This window comes from Mastacembelus armatus, chromosome 4 (genome assembly GCF_900324485.2).
Source record: "Mastacembelus armatus chromosome 4, fMasArm1.2, whole genome shotgun sequence".
Classification (NCBI taxonomy): Eukaryota; Metazoa; Chordata; class Actinopteri; order Synbranchiformes; family Mastacembelidae; genus Mastacembelus; species Mastacembelus armatus.
The window spans coordinates 15386266-15396589 of NC_046636.1; the positions used below are offsets into that span (position 1 = coordinate 15386266).

General features: G+C 39.2%; 1 protein-coding gene across 3 annotated transcripts in view; it reads left to right on the forward strand.

The window, feature by feature from the left end:
- Nucleotides 1–3741, forward strand: part of mcf2l2 (MCF.2 cell line derived transforming sequence-like 2) — a 160636-nt gene extending 156895 nt beyond the window's left edge. For all 3 annotated transcript variants that reach the window (XM_026304800.1, XM_026304801.1, XM_026304799.1), the window contains exon 30: nucleotides 1049–3741. In XM_026304800.1, coding sequence (XP_026160585.1) covers nucleotide 1049 — 1 coding nt within the window. In that variant the 3' untranslated portion in view covers nucleotides 1050–3741. The remainder of the gene's footprint in view (nucleotides 1–1048) is intronic.
- Nucleotides 3742–10324: the final 6583 nt, after the last annotated feature.

Here is a 10324-nt window from a genome sequence, read left to right on the forward strand (position 1 = left end):
TGGAGGCTTTTTATGGAGATACTGGGACATTTTGAGACAGGATGTTCCTAATATTGGCAATATTGCACAGGTGAAAGAAGGCAGTTCTAGAGATTTGTTTTATGTGTGAGTTAAAGGACATGTCCTGGTCAAAAATAACTCTGTTTTTCACAGTAGTGCTGGAGGCCAGGGCTATGCCAGCTAAAGTAGCTATAATTTAAAATAAGTTATTTCTGAGGTTTTTAGGCCCAAATACAATAACTTCTGTTTTCTCTGAATTTAAAAGAAAGTTACTACACGTTGGGCCGGGAGCCTCCGGTCGGCATCCGTGCACACTCCACTAGAGTGTCATCCTCCACGGCTCTCCTGCATGGTTTGTCAGTGGAAGACATTTGCGCAGCGGCCTCATGGGCCTCCCCGTGTTCCTGCATGCATTTCTGTTTGCGGGATGTTGCCAGCTCATCCCTCTCTCACGCTGTATTGGGAGTCTCCCAGTCATAATTAGGCTGGCAAGCCCGGGAGGCGTGTTTTGTAACATGGATGCAGGACAGGTATCCGTCTGTTTTCAGCTTTATATGAAACCGGTGCTTACATATCCCACCTGGTGCTTGCTTTGCTTTAGGTCTGGCGGTTACTTGCATTTCCTTTGTTTTTTTGGACTCTTCTCCTGGGTGGCCGGGCCCAGTGAGGCGTAGAGCATTTCTAGCTATCACTTTGACCCATGCACTGGTCCCTTGAGCCGGCTGAAGAAAAGACCGGTTAGTTCTTAGGGAAGAGCTCGCCCACCCTGGGTGGGCGTAAATGAATTTCTCTTCTGTGCGCAGGTGCGAAGAGGAGATATGACCCATAGCAATAGTGCAGAGGGCTGCGCCCAATTCACAGAATCTTCAGTTGCGATACGTAACCAACATTTGGTTGGTTGCTTGGTTATTTATTGTCCGAGCCGTGCATCCCCCTTCTTAAAAACTGTGTTTGAATGGAACTTTATTTTTTCCATGTTTTTGGATAATATATAATGTCAAATTGTTTTTAAAGTTGAAACTGTCATGACTCTTCCTTGTTTTTCCAGATATCTTCAGTGATCTGTGCACAGCAGCACTCTCCGACTCAGATGAAGCCAGTATGTGGGGAGTTGTGTCTTAGGACATCAGATAAAAGAACTGCTATTATATTTCCTTATAATGAACTGCAGACAAACAAATCAAAATAGCTGATAACTATAACTGTAGTTTTTGAACTGTAATTTCCTGCGCTGAACTTTAAATATCAATAAGTATTAGTTTTCTACTTGTAGCTCTTACTATTGTACTACTAATATGGCCTGGTATGTTTTTTAAACTGTAATTTACCATGTCTGATTCTCAGTGAAGTCTCTGAAAAAAGCTGGAACTTTAAAACTTCTGAATGCCCCAGTGAAAGTGACATAAGACTTTTAAATCAAGGAAGCACCAGCTGACATCTCTGGGGAACTGCACAATACATGGATGTAGACACTGAACTGCTTATCCAAAATTTCATGAATTCAGATTATATGCTGTCAAAAATTCCCGCAATTCTTGAGTTGTTGAGCTGGATACCTGAAAGGAAAAAGAGAAATCCCACGTGCTGATTGTGAGCAGGCTTTGTCACGGTGCCCTGTTTTGCTGCTTCTTTGCACTGAAGCAGGACTCCTGAAGATGTTCTGCTTCAGCTGCTTTAGCTTTTCAAGTTCAATCTGCAGACACTTCACAGTAGCTGTAGCCTACAGTGTCATTTCATTCTCTCTGACCTGAAGGACAGGAAAGAACTTGTATCATATTATGCTTGCTCCATCATTTTTGTACTCACATGGTGGCAGAAACTTCTAAACTTCTAAAGGTCTGGTATTGTGAACTTTGTTTGGGATGCAGTGACTTGTAGCCCAGAGCAGCTTTTCTGCTGCACCCAGGAACAAGGCTGATGAGATAGCCAAGACCAAAATAACCAAAACAACAAGCTAGAAAAGGATATATGGATACACATGCTGTAGGTAGCTGAGGGAGAATTATATGTGGATCAGTCACAAGTCATTGGTAAAATGTATGGATTAGTACTGCTTTAAAAAATTAAATTTACTATGTCAGGTGTGCAACAGCTATTATTTTATTTTATTTTTTTCTATCAGCTTGACATCTAAATTAGTTTCAAGCAGAAAATGTGAGAAAGAAATCAATCCTAATGCATTTTCCAGGATATTCTTTATACATTGACAGTGAATAGCAGACGAAAGCCAAATGGCTTTTGATGCAAATTGAGCATTACTGCAGCACATCCTTAGATGAATGTGGTTCTATTGTAAATCACATTGTAGGAAACAGATTCATCACCGTGACATGTTATGCTATTTGGACTGATATCTACACAATGCGATTTTCACTACCAGGAGATTTCATATTTGCATGCCACCTGCTATCTTTAGGCAAGCCATATTCAAGCACTGTGTTTCTGATGTGCGTGCATGGAAACATATACAATAATTCAGCTCAGACACTATCAAGCAATCACAAAATCAAATATATTAGTAAGGATATTGAAGAATGTATAGACTTTAACCCATTCTGAGTAAACTCATTTTGAATGGATAATGTTCAGAGAATTGTATTATTTCTTGCACAGAGATCTCCTCATGTCCTGTTGACTTACATACAGCGCTGTCTCATGTCCACACACATACTCAATCAGTGACCAGATTGATTGTACGCTGACCCTGAACTTTTTTTACAGACTTGAGTGCCAACAAAGGTGCTTAAACTACCATAATATATTGCAAGCTATGTAAGAATTTGTTAGCCATTGTGAGCTTTGCGACCACATCTCCAGTAGGCTGGAAAGCACTGCTTTAGCTTCTTTTTTCTAAATTATGTTGTGAGAAAAGTCAGGGAATTTTTTTAGCAGCCAGCACCTAGGCTGTTTTCTAACATTAGCTGTATAGGTCTCACCTTTTAAGAAAGGAGAATAGGGCTGTACACTGAACGTTCATTCAGTGATAGCGCCAGGGGGAAATTTTGTAAATGTAAGTAAATATCAGTGTTAGTTTAATAGTCTGGATTTTTGGGGTAAAATCTATTTTCTGTATAAAAGCTGTAATGTACACCATTTCACTTTTCAGCATTGTGTTGTATTTCTACTGACTGAAAGAATTATGTATTATGAATACTCATAATGAGAAATTTGAAAAATCACAGCTGTTTACAAATACATGCCATGTCATATCCCAGAAAAGAGCCCAAATCACTCATATTTTGAAGAGTTTAGATGACAGCTGATTTACAATTTAACTGTAACTTATTCAAAAGTCAGAAAAAGCCAAAAGGCTATCAGAAGGACAAATATTCACTGAATGAATGTCACTCAGTTACTTTAAATAAGTTTCTGCAAGTAGTGGCGATCAGCCAGAATATACAAACCCTGACCCTGATAAGCAATTAAAAATTGATCAATCTATTGATAGAAGTGTGCACTCGGTTGTGAATGTAAGGATGAAGGTTAAATGAGATTCTGGCACTGGGTTAGCATCTGAATCAAAAGCAGGACTCAATTAAAGGTCATATGCATTGATATTATTCTGACTGTAAAGAAAAATACTCTTGAGCAAGCTGTGTTTGTTTAACCTGTGTTTCATGAAAAATATTTCTTTTAAGCACCCTGCAGCAATTTAATTGCCATTTAACTATATTATACAAACTGTACATTCTCTGTATATTTGTTATTGTAATGTACATATTGCTTCATTGTGATAATATGCATTTACAATATGAGTTTTGTCCCACAGTTTTTTTTTTTTGTTTTTTTTTTTTGGATTTTAAACTTGTTCTATTATTTCAAGCTTAAAAATGCAAGCAAGACTCAAAATTAAGGTGCTAGATGTAGCACTTCAAATTAAAATCACATTTCTTAAAGACCATGTTATTTACTGTTGAGAATAGAAGACCTGACAAGATGCTTTATCAGCCACTATGCAATAAACATGTGAGCTAAACAGAAGAAACGATACAATTAACAAAACAAGGTTTCTGAACAGGAAATACACTTTGCAAGTAATATTTTGTGGCTTTGTAACACCATCAGTATCTATAAAGGTTTTTGCTTTTTGTGCTGGAGGAACAGCACCCTCCTGCATAACAGTGCAATAAAGGAATCCAAAATTTCCCACCAAATTTGACCTACTGTGGTGAATCTGCCTATCTTGTTTGTTATTCATTCATTTTCTGCCTGCCTTTATTCACTTCAGATCCTGGGTCAATCCCAGTTCCACTAATTGCATCCACATTTCCTTCACTTGTGTCTTTTCTTTACATCTTAGTCCCACCCATGTAAGATGCAAGGAAATGAAGCGAGGACAGAAGAACTGGGAAACATGTTTTAAGCTACATGAGACTTCCTTTCCTCTGATTGGTTCAAATAATTATTCATCTTTGTTTTCTTAATGTGCTTTTATGTTTTATTTTAATTTACTTTATTTGATTTAAATTTATTTTGTTAAAAGTCTTTGTTTTTAAATGCTCTTTTCAATGCTTTTAATGTAATTATATGCCTTGTAAAGCACTTTGAATTGCGTTGTGTATGAAAGGTGCTATACAAATAAATTTGCCTTTGCCTTATGCTTATGTACTTCTCACTATCATTATATTGCTAATAACATTGTATTCACCTAAGTGGACATTGCTTCAACATGACAAATCAGACACGTTATAAAGAAATATGCAGCTTTGAGAACATTTATTTTCCCAGGCTCACACAATTTGAAGATCCACAGTAGCAAAGAAGTATTGTGACTTTTCAAAGTCAGGGCTGGGTGATGTTGCCAGGCTTGTGGTACTTGAAAACTATCAAACCCATCCATTTCATGCTTGATAAAAAACAGAAAGTTGAGAAAATTCTGCTAAATTCAGTAGCATTGATGTATCTGCTACATACTCACTTTTCCTTTCACTAGTATCAAAGAAGAAAATGTTCCAGTTATCAACCAGGCAATCAAGACAAAGAATTTCTTTACATTGTAGAACTAAGAACATGAGGAAAATCAAAACGGTACACCTGTGCTGCAACAATGAATTTAGAAATGAGAAAACATTGTCTCTTTACTGTCTGTTGCACAATAAACTACTATACTCAGCAAGCAGACGCTCTAAAACTGAGATGAAAAAAATACAGACTGGAAGAGATGTGATGCTTTTCTAACACCTTGCTGTTATGTGTAAAAAGACGGGTACTCAAACAGGCTTAATTTTATGTAAGTCTGTGCCAAGAGTGAATTCATGCACTGTCTTAGAATCCTCTCTGCGTGTTATCACAGCTTATTTCATTTTAGTTTGAGGTTGTAGTAAAATGAAAGGTAGTTATTGTAAGTTGGCAGTGAAAGGGAAAGAAATAAGGAAAGAGGTGAAAACATGTACATGTACATTTAAATGGGTTTCTCAGGGAAGACAACGAACTACTAATGTTAGAGATAAAGCAAAATGTGTTCTCTCTGAAATGGTACTTTTTTGTCTGTTTTCCACTGGCCCAAGATTAAAACATAATTTAAAGAGTGGAGATGTGCTGTATAAAGTGTTAAATGCTCCAGATAATCTGTTTGACCTCATTGACATGTAGATAACTTAAGGCTCCCAGTTGTTTACTCAGACTTTTTTGAAAAGTAAAACTATATATTGTCCTCAGTGAAAAATAAATGGGCTTAGCTCTGGGAGCCAAAGACATGGGAAGTCAGAAAAAAATATTGATATGAATTGTTGGTTATTTACTTTTCATAGGTAACAGATGTTGTAAACACCAGACTTGCACTTTAGCTGATGAAAAAAATGATGATCTTGGACACACAGTAAAAAGGTCAATGCAATTGTTTTTAGGTGGCAAAACATTAGTAATAACAGATTGTGTGTAATAAACTATTAGGAATAGAAAAGTTACTTCACCTTTATAGAACCAACACATCTGACCTCACTTAATCTGAGAAGGGACCCTACCAGCACCTCCAAGAAAAGGGTGATTGACTGTTTAAAACACTTGGAAAAGGATAATGACTTTGAGAGGGTTATTTACCACCAGCTCTATGCAGAGGAGACCACCATCCTGCCTGTATGAGCTCCCCAGGATATACCCCAAGAACCTACATCTAAAGACATCCCTGAAAACATGTGAATACTCAAAGTGGGCCTTCAATAAGGCAGCATCCACATTAGGCAGAAAGACAAAAGAACAAGCTGAGGCTCAGGAGTCATGGTGTTATGACCCACACCAATTTCCCATTTCTCACTTCTATTTTGAAGTGTTTCCTGTTCCCTGATGTGTTTGTAGTTTTACTGTCATTAGTTCTGATGTTTTCACTTGTATCTGGTTATACCCTGCTCACTCTTTATTTAAGCCCCAGTCATTTTATTCCCAGTTAATGGTTTAACATGTATGTTTGTGTTCTGTCACCTGCCTCACTATTTCCCAGGTTTATTTCTGTACTTTTGATTATCACCTGGATGTTTATTGTTTCTTTTATTGTATTGTCCACCTAACGAGCCTATTCAGCCTCATTGTGAAGTAAAACTAACCTGGAGGATAAATTGAGATCTCTATGGCTGCAAACCAGTGAGTCATTTTTCCATTTCTCATATCTATTGTGATCTATTGGTAAATATTTTGTAGTACCTTGTTTTGCACCTTATCTGTACTAGTCGGCACTACTATTTAATTGTGCTTTGTATATTGTTGTGTTTGTTGTTTAATGTACTGTCTGCACTATGTACACATTCTGAGTTATTAGATATGTGTAGTCTTCTGTATTGTTATATTGCCTTGAAGTAGCATTGTGTTCCACTATGTACTGTGTTTATGGTGCATAAAGCTACTGTATTTTCTGGACTATACATCCATCCCTCCATTATCTATACCTGCTTATTCATATTTTATGGTCACAGGGATCTGCTGGAGCCTATTCCAGCTCATTTTGGGTGAAGGGCAGGGGTACACCCTGGACAGGTCACCATGTCTATCACAGGTCCAAACTATACAGCTGTAGCAATTCAAACTCACACTTATTTACCGCGGCATGTTTGCAGTGCACTGGTGGCAGTTTTGCATCAGAAATGCAGTGGCTTTAAATGACCGCGATATGTAGGCTATGTACGTTTAGTCTATTTAAAACTGACTGGGACGGTGCGTTTAAGTCCAGTAACGTTATTTCAAAGCCACCAGTGGCATGCCTGTCTGAGGTGGAGGGAGACATTTATTTCTGAAGGGGGAGGTGGGGAAGATGGAGTTTGTGAAACAACAGTAACAGCATCGCGACTGCCAGCGAAGTCAGTAACAGACTTCTTTATAGGCACTAAAAATCTATGCACTACACGCAAATACTCCTGCTTGTTATCGCTCGTGTTCTTGTCTGTCAGAAACTGAATCTGCTTCTCCACACTGAAGGCAAGTGTGGAGAGTATATCAGCTTTCAGCCAATAAAAACAGCGAAAACACTGCATTTTTATAGTGTTGTTGTTGTTTTTTTTTTGTTTTTGTTTTTTTGGGGGAAGTCTACAGACATCCCTCAAACTTCTTAACACGCAGCCCGCCTTAGATCACCTTTACCAAAGCACAAATCGTAAAAACTCATAGATAAATGCTGTCTTTCACTAAATTCTAATTGGCTGGGCCAGACTGACGTTTGGGTGGGCTAAACCCATCCATGCCTAGATCCGGCCCTGGTCTGGAGGCGCATTCTCACTGTTGCTCTCTTCCATCATTGCCGACTGACTCACCATCCATTCCCGATGGTCCTCACTTACGCTCATTGACCACTGCATAAGTACAGAGGGAATGCACAGTGATTTGGTCGTGGGCAGCGTATCTACAGCGTAAGTAGGACTGTATTGGTCGGGAACTGTCATGAGTTGGATTTCTCAGTTCCGGTTTTGCTCTTTTATTTTGGGGCAGTTTCCTGTTTTCTCCCGTGTGGTTTTGGTTGACTTTATTTCTCGTTGGTTTATTGGTTTCACCTGTGTTCAATTGGGCTTCAGTTTTGTCTATTTATACCACCTGTCTTCCTTTGTTCTTTGTCGGAGCATTGTTGCATGTAATGCCTGTGTGCACGGAGTACAGTGTTTGAATAAACATGTTTGAAAGTGAGAAGAGGAGATTGTCTGTCTGTCCGCACACCGAGTGGCGTTACCGTCTGTCCGTCTGCCTGTCCGCCGAGTGGCGGAAATAATTTATGTTTTTTGCCTGAGCCCTCGAAGATCCAAGAAATAAAGCTGCTGTCCTACACTTGGGTCCTCACCTCTCCTCCTTCACCATCACACACCATCAGTATTTCATGACAGAAACGGAGTGTAATTGATCGGCTAAAATGGGACCTAGACATGAATTGAACGGCAACTTACTCGGGGCTTAAGCGTATATCGGTATATGTATTCCAAGTTAAGCGTATTGGTCGTAGGTGGAACGTGAACGAAGCGTGAGTTATTCGTGGGTATAGGCTATATTCATGACTGTTCCCGACCTGAGCATAAACGCCAAATCAGGAGAGAGTGGAAAGAGCATGGATAGGTCATAAGTCTGTGGAATGTGGGTATAAAGAGGAGGTGGTGGATGTGGTGGATATTTTTTCATGCTTATGTGCTTGGGTGTCTTCTGATCCTGTCTCTGACCCAACGCCCTGTTTTCTCACACTTAAATTTGTCTTTTCTCTTACCTCTCACTGGTTGAACACATTTGAAAAGGGGGTTATTTTACGTTTTGTGTGAAAAGTCCCGTTCTTTTTCAAAGTGGGAAATATGCAATGAATCCCTGAGAATGTCTTTATCTCCCGATTATCACGTTTGAAAATAGTTGTTACATGCGCCTATAAGCCAGTCTTTGAGTCTGATGACAGGGTTGAGTGCCTTGTCTGCTGTACCATATTGGTGATGTCTACAGCTTTAACACTTCATGTGGACCTGCCATTAGTTTGCCTCTTTTTTCTGCTGACCCTGTCCCTGCCTCCTTCGTGTTTTTATGCCGTTTTAGAAAGTCAAATTTAGATGTTGTAAAACACCAGTTGTAGCTGTTTCTACTCTACAAATGGCCAATGGCTATCAGTATTACCTAGAGATGGCTTTGGATATGGGCAAGGAATTTTGTTTCAGACTTTTGAATGAAACTAGTCACAGTTCTTATGAAATTAATCGCTTTATTAGTTTCTCTATTGTTTACATTTCTGCTTCAAAGTCTCTCATCCCCCTCCCATATTATTTCTCCTGGGAAACTACTGTAATTTGAATAATCACAAAAAATAATGAATAATCACATCAATATATTATTACAAGGTTGTCTAGTTGCCAGATATTGTAGGAAACGCATTATACTCACACAATCGAAATATACAAATTTCAACCCATTTGTGACCTCAACCTGGCAATCTGCAATCCAGTTGTGTTGTTGGTATCTGTGCAGGTAGTATAGGCACAGGAAGTTAATTCAAGCATCAGTAGTAGAAATGGGAGGAGAAGACTCAGGTGGTGCTCTAGTGTTGTGCTTAAAAGTGACTCTCTGCCAAAAACTGAGTATGGTCCCCGGGACCATGCACAGCCCGTTAAAGGTGTCACTGGCCCATTTTTTTCCACATTCAGCTGATTTTGTCAGAATCAAATCACAATAATGTTCGAAAACAGACACTGCGTGTGTGTCTGTGGTAGTACACTCCCCTCCAAAAGTATTAGAATACTGAGGCCAGTTCCTTTATTTTTGCTGTAGACTGAAAACATTTGGGTTTAACATCAAAACATGAATATGAGACAAGAGATCAACATTTCAGCTTTTATTTCCAGTTATTTACATCTGGATCTGATACAAAACCTAGAAACTTTTTCTAGGTTTTGATTTGATTGAGATCACTCAAGCCTCTAGACAGGTGACGTGGGACAACTATGGCATCCTTCCATCCTTCCATCCATCCATCCATCCATCATCTCTACCCACCTTTTCCTAAATAGGGTCACAAGGATCTGCTGGAGCCTATCCCCACTCTCTTTGGGTGAAAGGCAGGGGTACACCCTGGACAGGTCACCAGTCCATCACAGGGCCACATAGAAACAACCACACACACTCACATTCACTCATATGGGCAATTTAGAGTCACCAATCAACCTGACATACATGTTTTTTTTGACTGTGTGAGGGAACCGGAGTACCTGGAGTAAACCCACACAGGCACAGGGAGAACATGCAAGCAGGTTACGAACCTGGGACCTTCTTCACTAAGTCACTGTGCTGCCCCAGCAATGGCATTTTATTCCAAAATACCCGCCACAGACAGCTTCAAACCAGACGTACAGAAATCACAGCAACAGGAATTGAAAAGTCATGCCAA